Genomic DNA, 20,379 nt, shown 5'->3' with positions numbered 1-20,379 from the left:
ACCAAGAGATGAGATTCATAGAATTACAACTAGATTTAGTGAGACTTTTGAAAACAAATGGAAATCTTTGAAAAAAGAGTGGGCAAACTATGAATTTATATATTCAATGAATTTATGAAGTGCCGCAAACTATGAATACAGGTTGAGGTGCCAACCTAATTGAGATATCTTCCTCTATAGAACTGATGCTATTTCACCTCTGTAGTCTTTTATCTCAATATTAATTTTTATTCATTTTGTTTAACCATGTCAAAGCAAACAAATTTGTTGCATATAATATTGTTAATGTGTTGTTTGGATGTTTAGTGAATCGAGTTTTTTAAACTTATTATATTCATGGATACTTGATGCTTTCATGTTTATTGTCATTCATTGTTCTCATTATATTTGTTGTTTCCACTTTCCAATTATCACATAAATTAATAATGTGTTTGCTTTATATTCTGCTTAGAGTTTATTTATTGCACTTGCAGGCTATACTGAATTCAAATTATTCATGATATAAAGCATTACTAGTTTAATTTAATTTAACAGCTGTTTGCTTAATAACTCATGACAATTTTGATTCATATGACCAAACTTACCTAATAAAGTTTTTTGCTTAGGGTGGGGGAGGGGAGTTAACAGGGATCACAAAATCCTGATCTTCAGACGTTGTTTTAGACTTCCATGATCCATCAGCAAATTTAGAAGATACAGATGCGACTGTACTGTACCATTGAAACTCTCAAAAGGGAGAGGTAACCATAGCTTCAGTTTACTTACAAATATCAGCCGTTAGCTTTTAGCACAAATCACCTATCTACTAGACACCATTTTGTTCTATAAGTCAGTCCAACAGCTGAGCACAAGCCAGAATCAAACTTGAAATAACTTTCACAACACTTAGTCGCTTACTAGACCTATCTTAACCTCATTTCTTGCACATCTATGACAATCCCCCCCGAAAATGTAAATCAAGCAAGCTCATAGATGTCATAGATGTGCAAGAAACCATAATATTAGATCATTACTGTGCTCATTTCATAATATTAACCTCATTTCTTGCACATCTACAAATATTTACTATGAAACCATAATATTAGATCATTATTGTGCTGTAACGGTAGGTCTACTGGGCCTCTTTCCTTCCATGGCATCTTTTTTCTTCCGACAGTTAGTGCAGAGAAATGGGCCTTCCCATGGCTTAGATGCTGGAGAAAAGAAAGGTCCAGAGTTCACTGATAGACCATTGCCAGGGGGTTGATCCACTTGGCAAATCGCACAGCGAAAAATCTCAGAATTCTTATTAAATGGAAAATCCTTACCAAGCCTGCAGTTTTAAGAAAAATAGAAGACTTAAGAATTGTAAGCGCATATACACCCAAATGGAAAAAGAAATTATTTCATTCCAATCACTAGCCGGTTAAGACAAGTTGCTAAACCACCACTTCAAGATATAACATTGCAAATACGAATTTAGCTGGGTTCCGTAACTTACCTTTCTATAAGCATTGCAGAACCCTCTTCAAATAACTCCTCTACAACACCAACTGCAGAAAGCTTGCTGGTAGCTTTGTTTGAAGAGTTATCAGATTTCTTTCCAAAAAGAAGCGTGGTTAGCATATTTTGTTTCTTTCTTGGAGTTGGTGGTAATACAGGGAGGTCAGAAGGAATAATATCTACAACAAGGCAGGTTGTATCATCCTTCAGGCCTCTAGATCTTAGAGCTTCCTGGGAGAAAAGAAAAGAACAAAGCATTTGGTAAATAAGATAACCAGACATTCATTCCTGAATGTGAGAAGAATGCCTAATCAATCATCACCTCACCTTAACAACTAGCTTTGCAGCAAGCTCTGCAGGTAGACCCCGACATGACATGGCGGCCATATCATTAGATAAAGTGTCCCAAATACCATCAGAGGCTATAATAAGCCTTCCACCTGCATTTGAAAGCTGAGGAAACAACAGACAGATGTTTGTGAGAATTGTAACTTGGAACTGAATGCTTCCATAGATAAGAGTCACTAAACAAAGAACGTAATAATGAAAACAGCTCACTTTCACTTGCTTAACATGTGGTATTGGCACAATATATTCTCCCACATCTGTGTCTCCTATTGATCTAGATAGGCACAATCCCCCAGGCCAGCAGCGAAGAGGCCCTACCTACAAACATATTTGCCAACCAAAATCAGTCGAGTTTAAGTAACTGTTACTGGAAGGGAAAAAATGACTACATACCGCATTGCCCCCAAATACATTGAGTCTTCCTACTTCACCACCACTGGCAGTAACACGCTCCCTCTCTTCTTCATTCTCTTCCAGTCTGTGATCAACTGTCAGGAGAGAAACTACACCTCCCTGAGTATTTAATATGCAACGGGAATCCCCAACAGATGCAACAGTGACAGTCCATCCATCAACCAGAACAATTGTAGCTGTTGTTCCAGATGTTTCCCCTGCAGATGAAATTAAGATGTTAGCAACAGAGTGCACAAAAGACCCATGAAGCAAGCAAACAAGGTTTTATAAGTACCCTTCTGCTGAAACTCCGTGTCAGTCTTCACAAAACCAACAACTAGAGCACGGGGAAGGGCCTGCAGCCATGCATCCCTGCTGATATCTTGCGGTATTGCACTCAAAACATTATTTAGCAAGTTTTCCTTCGCATAAATAGCAGCTGATATACCGTTATGCCCATCAAAAATCTGCCAATAAAAAATTCCTTGTGGATATCACAACCATTGCTTATAAATGTGAAGAAAAGAGAAATAATATGCTTCAATTCCCATTTTGTATCTACTATCCCCAAGTAACAAAGTTCTCTTCAATACATTCAATGATTCAATTCCCTAAAATACAAATATTTCTTCCTTCAATTTAGCTAAAGCCTAAAGACGTGCTTGGATTAGCTTATTTGAGCTTATCTACTGGCAAAGCATTTGAGAGGCTATTTGGGAGAGTTTATGAAAGCAGCTTATGACATGTCCATATGATGTTTTCAGCTTATTTTCATAAGCACGCCAAGATAACATATAAAAACAGCTCACAGCTTATATGAAAAGATGTTTGACTTTATTTTATCTTTTGTTATAGAATAGCTTATACATAAGTGGTTACATATAAGCTCTTAATAGTTGTTTATCCAAACAAGACCTAAAACTAAATTGCTCAACTCAAATAAATACAGGAAGTAAACCAGAAAATAAATAATACCGCAAAGACAGAAAATGCAGTTGATGGATCCCCAGCAACCCTGTGGCAATCTGTTTTGATCAGAAAGTAATCTTCTCCTTTCTTAGCCAATCCAGCTTGTCCATACTTTACGAAAGGTTTTTCAACTTTTTTGTTACGAAGCTCACGGCCAATCAGAGTGGCCAATGGAACCGGCGGTGACTTCATCCTTGACAATTCACGCTTACTCATCTAAATCTTACTTCAGAATTCAACATTTCTACAACCACATTGAAAACCAGTACCTAATCATCCAAATGAATTCCAACATATATGAAAAAACCAAAAATCCAAGAGACTTTACCTATTTTCAAATTAAAGATCTATTCACAGAGAAATAAGCATAAAACGGATCGTGGAAGCATAATTAATAATGTGCATTACAGAGAAGAAAAACAAAAAAAATCCAAAGTTTCACGAAAACCGAGAAAACGAACCAAAGTTTATTGTATTAAAAAACGAAATCTGTGGAAGTAAAAATTCAAAATCTAATAACATTAGCACCATCAATTATGCGAAAAGATATACTAACAGGTGGAAAATGCGGTAGATCGGGGATGCAGATTCAAGTGCATTGTACATCGGCAAAAGACATAGGTCGTAGAGCTTCGATTGTGGAAGTTTGGGAGAGGAAATTTGGAGGAAGAGATGGTGAGATGGAATGGCGATAAACCCTAGAAAGGGAGAGTTAGAGTGGGATTCAACGATTTAGAGAAGAAGAGAGCTTTTGTGTGTGTGACTGTAATTTGATTGGTACAAAAAGACTCTCTCATACAAACAGAAAGGGTGGGCAAAAAGGGATCCTTTTGGTTTTGGGTACAGGAATCTTCATAATTTCACTTTTTATCCCAATCGTTATTCAAAATTAATTTTTTAGGGATTTCTAATTTGTAAAGAATAAATGAAATTTTTACCCCAATAAAATTAATGAAATCAAAATATATATTATTTTTGTTCTTCTTTTTTACAATTAAAATTCCTACGCAAGTAATATATGGCAAGAAATTAAAGTCAGATTCTAGGTAAGAAAAATATGGCAAAAAATTAAAGTCAGATTAGGTAAGTAAAATATGGTAAGAAATTAATCACAAATTTTCTTAAACAATTTGCTTTTAATTAGAGTCTATTAGTCATTTGTATTCAATCATTTAATTGTCAATTGATCTATTTACATGAATGAATTAAAACTCATTTATTACGATTTATTAATGTGATTTATTACGATTTGTCAATGTGATTTATTATGATTTTTAAAAGATTTTCTGTCACTTGAGGGCTTTTGATTGTATTAACATAATTGAGAATCAGCGAAATTAAAAGGAAAAGGGATTTCGAATTTAGGTTTGGACAAATTGAAAAAACGATTAATCCACTAATTGAGAGTTTCAGACCAAATTCGATCAACGGATTTAATTTTTAAATTCTTGACTCTATTTATATATGACTATAGAATTGATCAAACAAATGTAGTCAACTCTATGTGAATTCTCTTTATTTAATTGAATTAATCATAACAATAATCGATATATTAAAGTTAACGATTAAACATTGAAAAACTACAATTTATTTAATTTAGAAAAAGAATTATGACAAACTAATTTTATTATCTTATTGAGATTCGCATTAAGCAATCAGAACAACAATATAATTGAATAAAGAGAAATAGAATCATAACCTGAAATTAACATTATAAAATAAACTTCAAGGTCTTGATGAAATAGTGTATTACTATGAGAAAATTAGCATTCCATGAAAATAAGAAAAAAAGAAACAATTATTTATCTATTTTTAAATCCGAAAAAGAGTGTATGTCTAAAAAGAAGAAAACTCCAAATATATGGTACTCTTTTTTTGACTTTAAAACAAGTAATTTGCTATTTAAAATTATTACAAAAAGTTCACCTCACGTAATTTGTAGTTTAAACTCATTAAAGTTCGGCATTGGCCTTTTGTTCCAACATAAAAGTTATAGTTCTGATTTTTAGCTTTCCAACATCTGTTCGCGCATGCGTGAATTCGATATCAAGAACTCAAGTTATATGCTACAAAACGAGCAGATGTCAATATGCAAATATTAAAATTAAAATTCAATTTTGATCCAAAATTTATAAACAAATTAAAAAATTAGTCTAAACTATAAAAAACTTTTAAAATGTCGCAGTAAAAAGATAGAAGTATGTGCCCAAATACTTTGATCAATTTTATTTGCTTATTATCATTTTAAAAAAATCAAAATCTAAAAAATATTGTTGCATCTACTGTCCTTACTGAAAGATAAATTAGATTTTGATCTAAAAAAAGCAGTGCAACAACGGAATTTGGAGAACGCATGAACTCTTAAAGAGGAAAACAAAATTGTGATCGAGAAATAACTAAAACTAAAATTTGGTCATTTTTTCCTCCACCTATCTAGTTAATTTTAAATTACTTTAGTCATTAGTGATAGAAAACAAAAAGTTCTACCAAAAAATAGAAAATAAAACGGAGTACTATGGATTGCATAAGACAGCATAATCACAACTCTTGTTTTACTCATACATACCAACTTAGTGTTAGTATTGTGGAACATTTGGTTTCATATATATTTGTAGAGTTTAATTACGTGTAAAAAAGTTTACACTATAACTTTTAATTTAATTAGTTATGATAAAAAAGTCAAAAATTTATAATGATTTTAAAATTAAATCGATATGTGTATAATCAAAATTCTTGTTTTTGTAGTTTGTTGAAGGTAACTTTGATTTGTTTACCCTACATAGTTCGATCTTTTAGACTTATCATACTAAATGAATTTCAAGTCCAGCCATGGATACACACAAATATAAATCTAATTTTCCTTTTTCACACTATTTTATAAACTTCCTTACAAATGAACTTCACGTAATGTTGCATATTACAGGCAAATGAATACAATATCTTACAAGTAAAAATTATAGTAATAGGAGCACTCACATGACTACAAACAGGGTGCCAATATCATGTCACAATAACCAACAAGGTTCAACCCAAACAGTTTTACAATAGGTTGATTTTTTCGCTTTACATTGTAATCACTTTAAAGAATACAAAAAGAGAAAATCATTATCCAACTCTAACTTTTGTCCTTCCGGCATACACCTTACATCGATTTGTTCTTTTGAAAATTCATGACATTAAAAGAACTTTTCATTGATCAATTTGAATTGTTTAAATGTCATCTCAAATTGCTTAAATTTAGTGTCATAAATCTTCAAAGAAGCAAATTAATGTTTTAAGTGTATTAAAATCATCAAAATTGTAGTTTAGCCGGAAAAAATAAAACCATTAAAAGCACCAGATGAAGAAAATAAAGCCTTTTTGTCTCTCACTTTGCATTCCCAGTCCTCCTCTTTACTTCAATAGATCCTGGAAGCTTTCTTGATTGAATAACTGGGGTGGGTTGTTTCTTTGATGGAGTTGGAATTAATGATGGAATCATACTCCTATTTCCATAGAATGGACAATGTTAATACCTTTGGCAAACGCATGCAACATAAATTTTGATTGTGCAATGAGTTTGAAAATCATTCATTTACGTTGTAAAACTTTTTACACAATCATCCCATCGGATTAGATGAATCATCTTAAAACTATCATAGTGAGATCCGATTAGATTACAATGTAAAAAGAACTATGTTATTTTGACACAAAAACTGACGGCAATATAGATAGTTAATGCAGTTCAAATACATGGTTAATTATCTTCAGTGGATGGTTAATAGCTATAACAAAGTGTCGTAACTCATTAACCATCAATTGAACACAATTAACAACGATTTTAAACGTCATTAACCACAATTTTCATGTGTATATTTGAACGCAAATCGTAGTTAATAGATATCATATATATTTGAAGACCTAAAAACTATTGTTAATCATGTTTTGTGGATGATTAATGAATTGCTACCACCTTGTTATATTCATTAACCATTCAAATTTTATTGTCAAATTTGTGTGTCAAAATATCATTTTTCGTTAAAAATGTTTTACATGTGAGTCCATAGTCTTTAAACTTTTGTGTAATTAATATGAACTAATTACCTGACTTCTGGGATCTTTGTTGTTCTGGGATTAATAGTTTTCTTTGCTTTAGAGCCTAATCCATTTGAAAGTGTGGTTGGTTTAGGTGCCTGTATTAACCAATTCATGTCTGATTCAGAAGAATCACTGGTTGCAATTTCAAGTTCATCAGATTCATCTGTGGTCATTGTGGTAATTTCAAACCCGGGTTCCAAACCTAACTTTGAATTTTCTGAAAGAGAACTTGGACTTTGCAATGGAGAGAACTGTTTACTTTCTGCTTCCCATTGTCCAACTAAGCTATCATCACTAGTTAAACTGTCATTCCTGTTCATTCTAATCTTACCAGCCCATTCACCAGAAACTGATTCTTTATCATCGTCTTTTCCATTTACTCCATTATTGTTGTTAACTTGTGGCCATGGCGGTGAATGCCTATACATGTCATGAAGATCTAGGCTTCTTCTTTTCAGCTTTGATGCACCCTTTTTCTGGCCCTACATGCAAAATTATTGACAAAACTTTACATATGTTTGGATAAACAATTTAATTAAATACTTATAGTAAAAGCAGTTACCATATAAGTACTTATGTATAATCTATTTCTATAACAAATGATAAAATAAAGTCAAAATATTTTCATATAAAATTATAAGCTATTGTAGAGAACTTATGAAAATAAGTTATAAACTCCTTATGAACATGATATATAAGTTGTTTACATAAATTCTCTCAGATAGACTCGCAAGGGTTTAGGCAAGTAAATAAGCTCAAATAAGTCACAATCCAAACAGACACGAGTATCTCATTATTTCACTCACATTATCACATAATATCATGTTTTTGACATGTTATTAAATAAAATTCTTGGACTAAGGAGCTATAAAGAATAACATGTTTACCATCATGCTACTAGAATCATCTTTTGGCTGCTTACGGCCTCCAGAAGATGTCAAACTACGTTGTATGGGAGGTGAAGATGCATGGGATTTCAACTTTGGCAATTCATGGCCACTATTGGTAGATGGTTGAAAGTGTTCTGCTTCTCCATCCTTCCTTGCTAAGGCTGCCTTCAGACTAGCAATCTGACAAGCCATAGACAACATTATAAAAACTCTAACACAAAAATTGCATGACATGAACATGCAAAGAGTTTCTATCATATTGTAATGTATTCTCACTTAGTAACATTATTACATTACATTTTAAAATAGTCAAATGTGATTAGAAGTGTCAAGTGTAGTGTATTTAGTTATTAAACTAAGGACTAAGTATTGAAAAGGGGATTCATGATTCGATCTCTGCTGCTAATAAATTCCTCCTTCTTCTGACAAGCTAACTACTAACATTTGCTTATAAAAGAAAAGGTTAGAACCTGTTCTTTAAGATCTTTCACTTCTGTGTTATCTTTATTCATTCGCGCAGCTCCGAGTTCAACAGTGGAGACTCGTTCGGCGAATTTAAGTGTACTAAGTGTTTCTCCAAGAGCATCGGGTTCCGGACTAATATGAACAAACATGAGGGTCTTGGCCTGCCCTCCTGATATAAATACATAAAGAAAGAAGTTCCTTAACAGCTAACAAAGGTGACAAATCCTAATGCAATCAAAGAAATATTGCTAAGAGGAAAACCATACCGAGTGCATCTTGAAGTAGCTGAGTAAGTTTGCTGTTCCTATATGGAACATGTGCATTCTTCTGTGCAAGGGAAGCAATTACATCTCCTAATGCAGAAAGTGACTTGTTGATATGTTGAGCCTCCTTAAGTCTATCTCCAGTGGCCTCAGTTTTATCTGCTCTCTCACTTCCTGCAAGGTCAACGAGATGCATACTACCTCGAATTGTGCTTCCTGATATCAAGTTCTTCCCTTGAATATGAACTGTCAAACAGCTGCAATTATATACAGATCATTACAAGGGTCACTGTGTGTTAGCCAAGGCGAAATAAATGTGATCACTACACACAAAATTATTAAAAAAAAGTACTTAACAATAAACCTAACAACGTCGTTGTTATTACCTGTGAGAACGACTGCTACGATCGTTCATGGCAGTAGAGCCAACAGCGCGATTCTTATGTCCCAAGTTCATCAATGTTATGACATCGGAAGTGGTTGAAACTGGAACAAGGTGTGCGTCTGGCACGTTGATGCCATTATGGGAACTATTGCGGATTTCTAATGTGTGTATGTGTTAAGGATTACATCAAGGAATAAACTAAACAATAATTCAGCATGGCATTCACATAATATAGTACTAATATTATAGTATTGATAGATTAGAGAAGGATATCTTTTGGTAGAACCCTCTGGAGCTAGTAGGTCTCTGACTTGCTCATTGTAAATCTCAAGCATCTGAACAGAGATTTCATAGCTAATGGTGTCTTTCCTCTGATCTGAGAGAAAGAAAAGATCTCCCAATGCACGGTAGTTCACACCTATGGTATCGTCGTCAAGATGGTCTGGTCCTGACTGCATCAATTCATATCAAATAACGATGAAGTTATTATGAATCTCACAAGTCAAAACAAAGAGGAGCAGCAAGGTGTTTGATTATTTAATAAATCAATTATGTAGATTGACATTAATCTTATATCTGGTAGATTTTGATTTTGGTTTTATGGGGCTTATAAAATTAAAACACAATATTGCCTTACCCAAACCACTTACCATAGTGTAAGTTTTTCCTGATCCTGTCTGGCCATATGCAAATATACAGACATTGTAACCGTCGAGAACAGAACGAATCAGAGGCTGTGTATCTGAGAAAACCTCCGCTGCAAGAAAACCATAAACAACAGTGATGCTGAAAACATACCTATTAGCAACAGTTTTAGTAGGAAAAAAATATCCAAACTAAGACCAACCTTGTGTTGAAGAAGAACCAAACGCTTTATTGAAGTTAAATGTCTTCTTTCCCTCTTTACCCAATTTGGAATTGGGAGGTATCATGATTGATAAACTTCCTCCCTCCACGCTGCTGACAACGCTAGGGTGACTTGGTTGTGCACCCAAGAACGGTCGAACTCGACAGTACACTCTAATATTTCCTACCAACATGAAAAAAGTTTGTCCATTTACTCTCATTTGAAACATAAACAACCTATCAGCAAAATTATGCATAGACTATTGATTCTTCACCACTAGAGTTTACCTTTCAGATCCTGCACTTGATTGTATAACTTGCGGTTTTCTTCAAGAACTTTATGATATCCCGAAGCAGCAGAAGCTAGACTATGCATGTGCTTACCTATTAAGTATAGCTAACAAGTGATTAAATAGACAAATAATATTCCTTTAAAAACTGGTAGATTATTTTGTGTCACTATACTTACTTAGGTTGATCATATCCTTCTGATATTCCTTTTGCAGATACTGCATCCCGGATTTCGTTTGATGGACAATATTTTTCACTTCCTAAAGAATGATAATATCGAATTCTTCACTTTAACTCATCATTTCCCAAACATCGATATCAAGTTCCAGATATATTATTACTATGAGTTACCTGGATACTTTTAGTTTGTTGTTGTACTAAACTTTGCTGCTTCAAATTTAAGCTGCTTGATTTTTCAACATCACCATTGCATTCCTCATCATAGCACTCCTCTTGTTGGTCTTGCAAGTGTTGTTGTCCATCTTCATCTTCCTCTTGTTTGTCTTGCAATTGTTGTTGTCCATCTTCATCTTCCTCTTGTTTGTCTTGCAATTGTTGTTGTCCATCTTCATTTTCTTCCATCTTTATAATCCTCATACAAAAAAAAAGCGGTTGAGATTGTTGATGGTGGCCAATCTAAACATTTTCAGTTGCACTTGCAAGATAAGTAGTATTTCTGGAATGTGAAATTTTACCCCATCATCAACAGAAGCATCTTTTGAAATTGGTTGTTCGGTTTCAGACACTGCCTTATCTTCTTGAGTTGTTTTAAACTGAAATTATTAAAATTTTATCATTAAGTTCAGAAAAGTTCATTACTTTTCTCTCCGGATGAAAGCATTAGATTCAACAAAACTAAAAGAGATAGAGATGCATACTGTTTCTTGTTGAGTTTGCATGCGACGCTCAAACTCTTCCATAACTTTGTTAAGAAGAGACTCCACTACCTGTTGCAGAAAAAGATGTCGTGTCTTTAATATAGGACTTACAAAGCCAAAGAGATATGAAAAGTCTCAAATAAGTTCAAAGAAGCTTCTGAATCTATTAAAGAAGAAATACTCCTTACAATGGGAATTTCCTCGGGCTTCTTGTCACACAAATATTGGCGAACTAATGAATTTAAGGAACCCTGCAAATATCAATTCATGAAGCTTAATTAGACAGATGGTTCTTACCATCTAGGCAAAAAAAAAAAATATTATAAACATAAAGCTCTCTCTAACCCCTTCAGGTCTATCATGTCCAGGATCATTGTATGAAGGGTTACCACTCATGTAACCATCTTTGTCGCATAATAAGGACATACTCCATAAAGATTTCATGAATGGTTCTGAGTTTTTCCTCAAAATTGGTTTCCCAGAAATAGGTGGTTTTGGACCAAATTTGAATGATCCACTTCTTCCTCCAAGTTTCCCTTCAGCATAGGACTTAATTGCCAAAACACAATTCACTATTCTTGAAGATTTTCCTCCCTTACAACATGTGGAAAAAAGAATAAATGTTAAAGCAAAATCACAATTATCTATAATAAATTATTAATAATATTGATAAACAAACATTGATTTCAATCTACTAAGTTCATAACTCAAGTGTTTAATGTGTTTCAGTTAAGGACAAATCAATCAGAAGTATCCAAATTCGAACCATGACCAGAACAATCATTGGCCAGCTTTACTTACCTTCTGGCCGAACTCCGAATTACCAGGGGCCCTGTCCCCTAATAACCGAAGGGTTAAGACGAAAAAAATCTAGTAAATCCATCCCATGAAACCAAATTACTTAACAAAATATTTCAAGTTTGGTTAATAAGCAATCACCTGTTCCAAATCAGAAGCTTCAAAGGTAGGAAGCCCCATTTCTTCCACAGCTACAAGAAAATTCCTTACATTTTCGAAGTATTGAAAAGCAGACAATGCTGCTCCATCAGGAATAAGAACAGAATCAGAAGGGCCTTCAACCACCTAAAAACATAAATATAGGTTCAAAGTTCAATATATAATTGTCATAGAACATATATATATATATATAGAGAGAGAGAGAGAGAGTCATATATTTTTGTGAAATGAGAAGCATACCTTAGCCACTGCTCCAGGTTGAACTTTGTTGAGAGCATTGCAGAGAATAATCCCACTACGCAAACCAATTCTGAAATCTTCTTCAGAAGGTTCAGCTGGTAAATCTTTCCCTCCAACAACTCCAACCGTTTTTCGCAACCAACCAGCAGCTTCATACCTTCTCAAAGCTACAATAAAAATACAAACTCTATCTCAGTTATGTATGGATCATCTACGACCGATTAATTGTGCAACATCAGACCGACACAACCAGGCACCGGTAATAATTTGAGATCATTAATTAATTAAATATAATGATGAATATAAAATTCACAAAAAACTTGAACTGATCACACAATGATGAATATCATGAAATTAAAAATCAAAATCTCAATCAAAAAAATAGAAAAGGGACAAATACATACAAGTTTCTTCGGCTTTTCTGGAAGCAAATTTGACTTCGCTCAACCGTACACCTTGTTGTTGTTGTTGTTGTTGTTGAATAACATCTTCAACGACAGAAACAACCGAGAATGGTAAATATTGTTCGGTTGACATAATTTATGTCTTAAGAACTAACAAACGACCCAGAATCGAAATCAAATTCCTAATTATGTTCCAAAATGAAAAAACCCAAGTCTCCTATAAAAAGATTTAATCGTTGGGAAAATGGCATAGAATTCTTAGCTATAACAATGGAAAAAAGTTATATTTATATAGACAGAGAGTTCAATTTTTTTTTTCAATGAAGAGCTTAAAGATGAAGAAGGTGCACAAATGAAGAAAGCAAAGAGAAAGAAAAAGGCTTTGAAAATTTTCTGGTTCTTTCCCTCGCTTTCCTTCGGTTCTCTGGTTTTTTTTTTTTTTTGGTTCTGTCTATAATATTATTGTATGTATTGGCGTAAGCTAACACCGAACCTGCTTCCGAGCCTCTCGCTATGTCATCACTTGATGGTTTATATTTAGTTTAATGGGTGATCAAGGTAATATCTTCTTCTAATTTTAATTTACTGTAATGTAATGTAATGATGATGGTGTACAATATACAAATTACACACTAGATGAAGTGAAAATATTAATTATACTTTTTATTATAAAAAATATTAATTATACTTTTGAAAAATTATTGAATATTGTTTGATGCTCCAATGGATTTTAAGTGTTTAAAAGTCATTGGAACAAGTATAAATCAACCACTCAATTTTTTTTAAATGCTATTGCATCAATGATAATTCTTTAAAAATAAGAGAAAATAAAAGTATATTTTAAAACTTAATTCATTAAATTAATATTAATTATATTGTTGTTTTAATAATAAAAATGATGAGAACGTTAATTTATATTTTAAAAAATATTCTTTATCATCGTAATTGACGTTTTTATTTAGAATGTACCTCTGGTTGATATGCAAAGATAATATAAAAATAATTGCACATAATTAAATTATATAGTATCTTGATGTTATGATTTTTAAAAATTGTCAATAAATTTATAGTATAATAAAGATGTAATTAAATGAATGTATAAAATATTTTACACGAAAATTTAGATCAATTAAGCTCCTTGTTTTTAATACATTGAATAACTTTGTCAAACAATTATGTCAAAAAATCATTGTCAAACAACAAATGATATTTTTTTTCTGAAACAAGTAATAAGTATTTTTTTAATATATAAGTGGTTCTATTTTCTCTTTGAAAGAGAAACTAGAGCCTAATTATAGAAGTAACAATTTCATATATTTTTCTTTTTTTTTGGAGACAATTTAGTACTGGAAACAAATATAGTATTTTTTGTAACAAATTAAGCAAATACAGTCTCACAAAAAATATATATACATATATATAGTTTTAATTACTAGCTTTTTTCCTTCTAATTTTAATTATGACACAGTCAATATAAAACTTGTAGAATGTAGAAATATATAAGAAGAATAAAATTAACACCGATAGGGGTTAACACTGATAGTTGGTTGGCTATGCACTTATAATTGTATAAAAAGTTTATGATATTGGTGGTTCTAGTGATCTTGTTGATCTGAATTTTAGTTTTAAAAAAAGGAATAGTTTATTTTAAAATAAAATTAAAAATAAGTTTGAATTTTATACTTGCATCTTTTCTGGTCAAAATAATAAATAAAAAATTGGTAAACGGTCAAAATATATATTTAATAATTGCTTATTGAAATGAATTTTTTACCTTTTGCGTTTGATTTGGATTTATTTTGTTCTATAATAAATATACAAAAAATAGTAAATAAATATATTTGATTACACTTTAATGAAAGCTTGATTTTATTAAAATATTGTTATAGATATATTATTTACCTGATAATTCTTCAAATTGACATTTTTTTTTTGTAAAACACCAAAGCACAATTTATTGTAGGATTTAATGAGCATGCTATAAAATAACTTATACCGTCGTCCAATTAAAAATTATTCTACTTACACATTATACCATCAATTTTAAAATACCTTTGTAGTATTCATTATATTTTAATATAAAACTTTTACTTTTTTTACAAATCTTTTATTTTATCTTTATTTGAGATTAAAAAAAAAAAAGGTTAGGTGTGAATATTATGATTGATCAGTTTTATTTGTTTTCTTTAAATAATCTGTTATCCATGAGCTACACGGAATTATCTAGCAATTATTGTTAGGTACTCTACCAATTGAGCAAGCAAATTCTATATCACATAAGTCACAGTACAGATTTCATGTAATACGTTGATCTTGACTACAATGGTAACATATATTATCACTTTATCTTAATTGAATTTGACATCTAAATTAAATTGTTCATCTTCCAGTTAAATGGTCTAATGAGCATGATCTGATTATATTTCATACATTAGACATCTTAATTGATTTAGTCATTGTTATGATAAGTACAAGATAATACTAACTATACCTATTATTAATAAAATAAAATAATATGAATGAACTAACTATATACCACTACTTAATTGGCAAACACTACAGCTCCTTTTACTTGTAAAGTATTGGACATGTTGCATCATTAGGCTTCAAAGAACTTGGACATAGTAAACAAAATCTAACATCAAAGTACACCCCCTCCAAATGCATGATTAGCACCATTACACTATTAAAAGAACCTAAAATACTGTTCACATGGATAGTTTCCATATTCTCCCCACAATTTCCCTTAACAATTGTATAGATTGTTAGAATAACATCTATATAATCATTAAAGTTGGTTTCCCAACATAATCTAATTGTATGGATCATTCGTGAATGTTTATCAAATTGACATGTCAAAATGAATCTAATAGTATATAAGGGTGATCTATGTGGGTTCTTTCGGCACTCTCCGCTTTCTGGGATTTGATTTTTCTTATAATGTTCTTCAACATTTATTTGTACTATAATAAGCCCAAAGCTAGCCCACAACTTTTTTGTCGTGAAAAGGAATTATATAGCACGAGTACTTTGCATCAACGTATGATTTTGGTCACCATGGACCTTTTGTTTTTTATTCAGCTTTTAATTTAATGAATTAATGTTTGGTGCATTATTTGTAGAGCATGAAACTAGAATAAGGTGAGTACTCATGAAATGTTAATTAGTTTATCTTTGGGTAGTATCAATTGAAATTTTTAATGTTGATTAAATAATGCTACATGTGTTCCTGTATGTAAAACTCTCCTGTAAAAAAGTTGTTTTTGTTTATATAAAACTATTTTTTAATTAAAAATATATTAATTTTTCTTTTAAAAAATATTCTGAATTAAATATAAAAAATTAAAAGATCATTTATGTCCCTCTTTTAATAATTGAAGAATAATATTGAAAAGAAAATGGACATCGTTTAAAAATTTAGAATATATTGTCTAAAGATTTTGAAATGTGAGAAAGTGTTCACACTTTCTTATACCTCTTGAGTGGGAAACTCAAGTTAACAAAGCATAGTTATTTTGATTTTAAATTTTTATATAGTTTATAATTTTAATTAACGTAATAAATAATTATTTGAAATACTCTTGAACTGGAGAAGAGGTGATAGATTACATATGATGTGTTTTTTTTTTTTTTTTTTTTTTTTTTTTTTTTTTTTTTTTTTTTTTTTTTTTTTTTTTTTTTTTTTTTTTTTTACAAATTTAATTAGTGTATTTTATTTGATCCATTTTGTCGATTATTTGGATAGAAAGAGTTTCACGTTAAATTTCCTCATTGGTTGAAATAAAGTTTTATTGTATCTCTAATATGATATTCCTACTCATTTTAATAGAAACTCTATTTTATTTGTATTTTTTCTTTAAAAAAATCTAAAAACATGCCATTTTTCCAAAAAACAAAAATTGATAAGCAAAATAGTTGAAATAAGCCATCTGAAAGTGTAAAATGACTTTTTTCTTTGTTTGGTATAAAAAATAATTATAATTCATATTTCTTTTATTATCTTCTACCATATATTTTATTTAAACTACCAATTTTATCTTCTTTTTAAAATATAAAAAAATAAAAAATATTCTATTCTGCAACCTTCAATTTGTGTTCCACAAAATTCAAATTTTATATTTTTTTGAATAAATGTGTTTTGATAAACTTAGTTTAAATTTATCGATACACAAAAATATTTTGGAACAATATTGTGTTCTGAAAATTTTGATTATTATTTTCTAAGATTTCAAAAATATTAAATATATATTTTCATTTATTTACTTTATTACTCTTGTTATCCCCTCTTATTTGAATTATGTATCATTTTGACCTTCTCAAAAGATTTCAAACAATTAGTTAAGTATCTATACTTTTACAAATTGATCTAATATGATGATTCTAGTGTAAATTTTAGTTCACATTAACTTGTCTTTCTTTTACATGAATCTCGTAACTCTCAATTTGAAGTATTATCTCAAATGCAACAATTGTTATCCATCTTATTTGAATTATGTATCATTTTGACCTTCTCAAAAAAATTCAATCAATTAGTTAAGTATCTATAAAAAAAGATATATATATATATATATATATATATATATATATATATATATATATATATATTTCGTAAAATTTATATTTTAATTGATGAGTTTTGAATCATAAGAGATTGCAAGATAATTTAGTTAACTCAATTTTTAAAAATTTTAAATAAATTTAAAAACTTAAAAGATTTATATATATCAATGAAATGCGACAGAGAATTTAAAATTATAATATTAAGAAATTAAATTAATTAAAAAATTATTAATTGATCAAAGTGGATAATTAACGATAATAAATTGAATAAATATTTAGCTAGACATTTTTATTTTTATTCTATTAATTGATCAAACGATTAAAGTATTCACAACAATTGCAATGGAGGATGACTCTAAAGAACATACTATCATAAAAAATCATCTCTATATTTAAGTTTACTGAGTAAAAAAAAACATTTAAGTATAATAAAAGTAGGCTTAATTGCAGTTTTGATCCCCCTATTTTAGTTGAATCGCGAAAGTAGTCTCCCCATTTTGTTTCTCCCCAGTTTTGGTCCCCAAAACAGAATTTTGGTCTAAAACTTATAAAATTTCATTTTTTTTTAAAGTTGTACTACACCATTTATGATCATAAATTTCAGGTACAATTATTGCAAATGAGATCTTGAGGTATGGTGTGACTTAAATAACTACAAAAAAAAAAAAAAAATTTCATCAAGTTTTGGACAAAAATTCTGTTTGGGGAACCAAAACTAGGAAGAAACAAAATGAAGAGACTACTTTCGCGATTCAGCTAAAATAGAAGGACAAAAACTGCAATTAAACCATAAAAGTATATACTGTGCACACAAAAGTCCAAAATTGTCACAGAATTAAGTGATTTTGATAACTTTTTAATATATCACTAGAATTAGCACTTATACCACATAAAAATTCTCTCACATCTCATAATTTTGGCCATTTACATCCACTCAGTAATTAGTCCCATTCAAAATTATGTTGCTACCCTTTACTCGTTCTAAATAAATAGTCTATAAAAACAATATTTTTTATAATTGATTTTTCTAAAAAGTAATTTTTACAATGACACAAATAAATATAAAACAATCTCTATTATTTAAAAAAAAATCTAAATCATTAAATATTAAAACAACCTCTATTATTTAAAACAATCTCTCACAAAGTACATTAGTACCAAGGGGCTTTCTTGCCACACAAGACAGAAACAGAAACAGAAACAACAGGAGAGGCATGTTTCCCTCCAATGTCCAAGGTGTATACGATGTTTTAAACACGGGGTTCGGAACCTAGCCTAACAGCTTCGGATAAAAGCAGCTATAAGGAAAAGGTCTGAAAAACAGTAGTTGTTTTAGGTGGACCCAAATAACATAGGCTGCCGGCGCGAATAGTTGTCTTTGCCGGCCCAATTCTCTATTGGTGGGCTCCACTGACCCAGCAGCTCAACACTGATGCCACTGCTCACTTTGCATGGTTCGGTTATATCATTTTTTTTTTTTGGTTACAAAAAGTATACAATTCTTCTTAGACTTCATGGAACAAATGGGTATTATAGGTTATGTATATTCTTTAAATAATTAACAATTTTATAATACGTTATTCATTTTGAAACTTTAGGGTGTTATCAATTCCGGTTCTAGAGAAAAGTTAGGAAGGTATAAATAAGTGAGAGATAGTGCAAGAAGAAAGAAATAAATAGATTTAATATATTGTTTAGTATAAGAAGAAAAAAAAATATTTATTATTTTAAAAATATAAAAACATCTTTAATTAAAAAAATTTACGAAATGTTAACCAGTGTTCCAAGAACACTTGATACAAATTTAAATGTAAAAAATATCTTAAATGTTGTATAATTCAAACTTTGAAATTGTAAAAAAATATATTTTTTCTTTCAAAATTCAATTTTTTTTTTGGTTAACATGATAAAAAATATTCGATTAAAGTTAATTATATTTATTATTTAAATTGATTTAATTAATTTTTAAATAACTTAATTCAATTTATAATAATTTAATAATTTATACTAATTATGTATATAAATTATATTCATCTAAAGACACATACATTACTTATGGATTAAATGCAAACTGCAATGGATTCATTTTAAGGGCAGCACAAATGAATTGAAAACTATAATGGGCCTTTCAACTTTGAGTTTTGTACCAGGCACCCCCCCAATTTGACCTGCCACCCCCCAGTTATGCCTAAAAGACAATTTTACCCTCCGTCACATATATAAAAACCAAAAAAAAATTTTACCCACACTTTTCACCAAATCATTCGAACATTTCAAATATTCGATCCAGAATCAACCTAACCTTCGAAGATCTCAAAGATTCGAAACGCAAAAGTAAGTTTCCTTTCGAAAATTTGCTGTTTTTGAAACTTTCGAAATGCATTTAGATTCGAAACAGAAGAAAGTTCCGAAAGTTTCCTTGAATTTGAAACCTCCGAAATGCATTCTTCGAACATTTTGAAACCTTCGAAACAAGAAACTTTCGAAAGTTTCTTGAAATGAAATCTTCGAAATGCAAGGCCAGGGGAAACTTTCGAAATGTTCTGGGAAAGTTCCGAAACAAAGCTTCGAAAGTTTGGATCTGGGAAAGGTTCGAAACCCAGTTTCGAAGGTTTGGATCTGGGAAAGGTTCGAAACCCAGTTTCGAAGGTTTGGATGGGAAAGGTTCGAAACTTAGGTTTATATATTATTTTTAATTTTTTGAAACCAAATTGGACATATTATTTATATATTATTACATTTATATATTATTAATATATTATTTATATATTGTTACATTGATTTTTTATTGTTTATAATTTTTTTTAATATTTATATATTTATATGTTGCAGTGCCTAGGATGAGAGGTGCTTTCGGCCAAATTATTCGCAATATTGTAGGTGGTGATAGAGGTGGTGATGGTGTTGAGAGAACATCAAATAGACGACGAA

At 30.6% G+C, this 20,379-nt stretch overlaps 2 protein-coding genes across 3 annotated transcripts; both read right to left on the bottom strand.

Annotated features, from left to right (window-relative positions):
* Nucleotides 1–685: 685 nt before the first annotated feature.
* Nucleotides 686–4,034, bottom strand: LOC101514991 (probable protein phosphatase 2C 5). Of its 2 annotated transcripts, none has more exons than XM_004494502.4 (8): nucleotides 3,749–4,034; nucleotides 3,199–3,436; nucleotides 2,519–2,690; nucleotides 2,224–2,441; nucleotides 2,041–2,148; nucleotides 1,810–1,935; nucleotides 1,481–1,713; nucleotides 686–1,312 (listed from the first exon to the last, which is right to left on the bottom strand). In XM_004494502.4, exons 2-8 carry the CDS (start codon nucleotides 3,406–3,408, stop codon nucleotides 1,090–1,092), a joined length of 1,290 nt encoding a protein of 429 aa, XP_004494559.1. In that variant the 5' UTR covers nucleotides 3,409–3,436; nucleotides 3,749–4,034; the 3' UTR covers nucleotides 686–1,089. The 2 variants fall into 2 exon arrangements, with proteins under 2 accessions (XP_004494559.1, XP_004494560.1); XM_004494503.4 differs by having other exon boundaries at nucleotides 3,199–3,461; nucleotides 3,749–3,989.
* Nucleotides 4,035–6,038: 2,004 nt separating this feature from the next.
* On the bottom strand, nucleotides 6,039–13,390 carry LOC101514664 (kinesin-like protein KIN-14G). Its single transcript, XM_004494501.4, has 19 exons — nucleotides 12,889–13,390; nucleotides 12,485–12,651; nucleotides 12,227–12,370; nucleotides 11,633–11,881; nucleotides 11,476–11,538; nucleotides 11,288–11,356; nucleotides 11,105–11,182; nucleotides 10,761–10,991; nucleotides 10,588–10,669; nucleotides 10,407–10,502; nucleotides 10,120–10,302; nucleotides 9,923–10,029; nucleotides 9,546–9,724; nucleotides 9,274–9,435; nucleotides 8,891–9,144; nucleotides 8,630–8,793; nucleotides 8,157–8,339; nucleotides 7,276–7,751; nucleotides 6,039–6,677 (listed from the first exon to the last, which is right to left on the bottom strand). Exons 1-19 carry the CDS (start codon nucleotides 13,019–13,021, stop codon nucleotides 6,560–6,562), a joined length of 3,138 nt encoding a protein of 1,045 aa, XP_004494558.1. The 5' UTR covers nucleotides 13,022–13,390; the 3' UTR covers nucleotides 6,039–6,559.
* Nucleotides 13,391–20,379: the final 6,989 nt, after the last annotated feature.

Source organism: Cicer arietinum, chromosome 3 (genome assembly GCF_000331145.2).
Source record: "Cicer arietinum cultivar CDC Frontier isolate Library 1 chromosome 3, Cicar.CDCFrontier_v2.0, whole genome shotgun sequence".
NCBI classification, from domain to species: domain Eukaryota; kingdom Viridiplantae; phylum Streptophyta; class Magnoliopsida; order Fabales; family Fabaceae; genus Cicer; species Cicer arietinum.
The sequence above is the reverse complement of the archived record's forward strand: the minus strand, read 5'-3'. Positions and strand labels throughout refer to the sequence as shown.

What these genes read in the sequence shown, in the direction of transcription:
- LOC101514991 (XM_004494502.4), bottom strand. Translation starts at nt 3,408, where the DNA reads ATGAGTAAGCGTGAATTGTCAAGGATGAAGTCACCGCCGGTTCCATTG. An exon ending in CTGCATTTTCTGTCTTTGCG is followed by an intron (nt 2,691 to 3,198) that starts GTATTATTTATT and finishes TTTTATTGGCAG; the next exon opens with ATTTTTGATGGGCATAACGG. An exon ending in ATGTATTTGGGGGCAATGCG is followed by an intron (nt 2,149 to 2,223) that starts GTATGTAGTCAT and finishes ATATGTTTGTAG; the next exon opens with GTAGGGCCTCTTCGCTGCTG.
- LOC101514664 (XM_004494501.4), bottom strand. Translation starts at nt 13,021, where the DNA reads ATGTCAACCGAACAATATTTACCATTCTCGGTTGTTTCTGTCGTTGAA. An exon ending in TGCAAACTCAACAAGAAACA is followed by an intron (nt 11,183 to 11,287) that starts GTATGCATCTCT and finishes TAATAATTTCAG; the next exon opens with TTTAAAACAACTCAAGAAGA. An exon ending in CAGGAAAAACTTACACTATG is followed by an intron (nt 9,725 to 9,922) that starts GTAAGTGGTTTG and finishes GAATTGATGCAG; the next exon opens with TCAGGACCAGACCATCTTGA.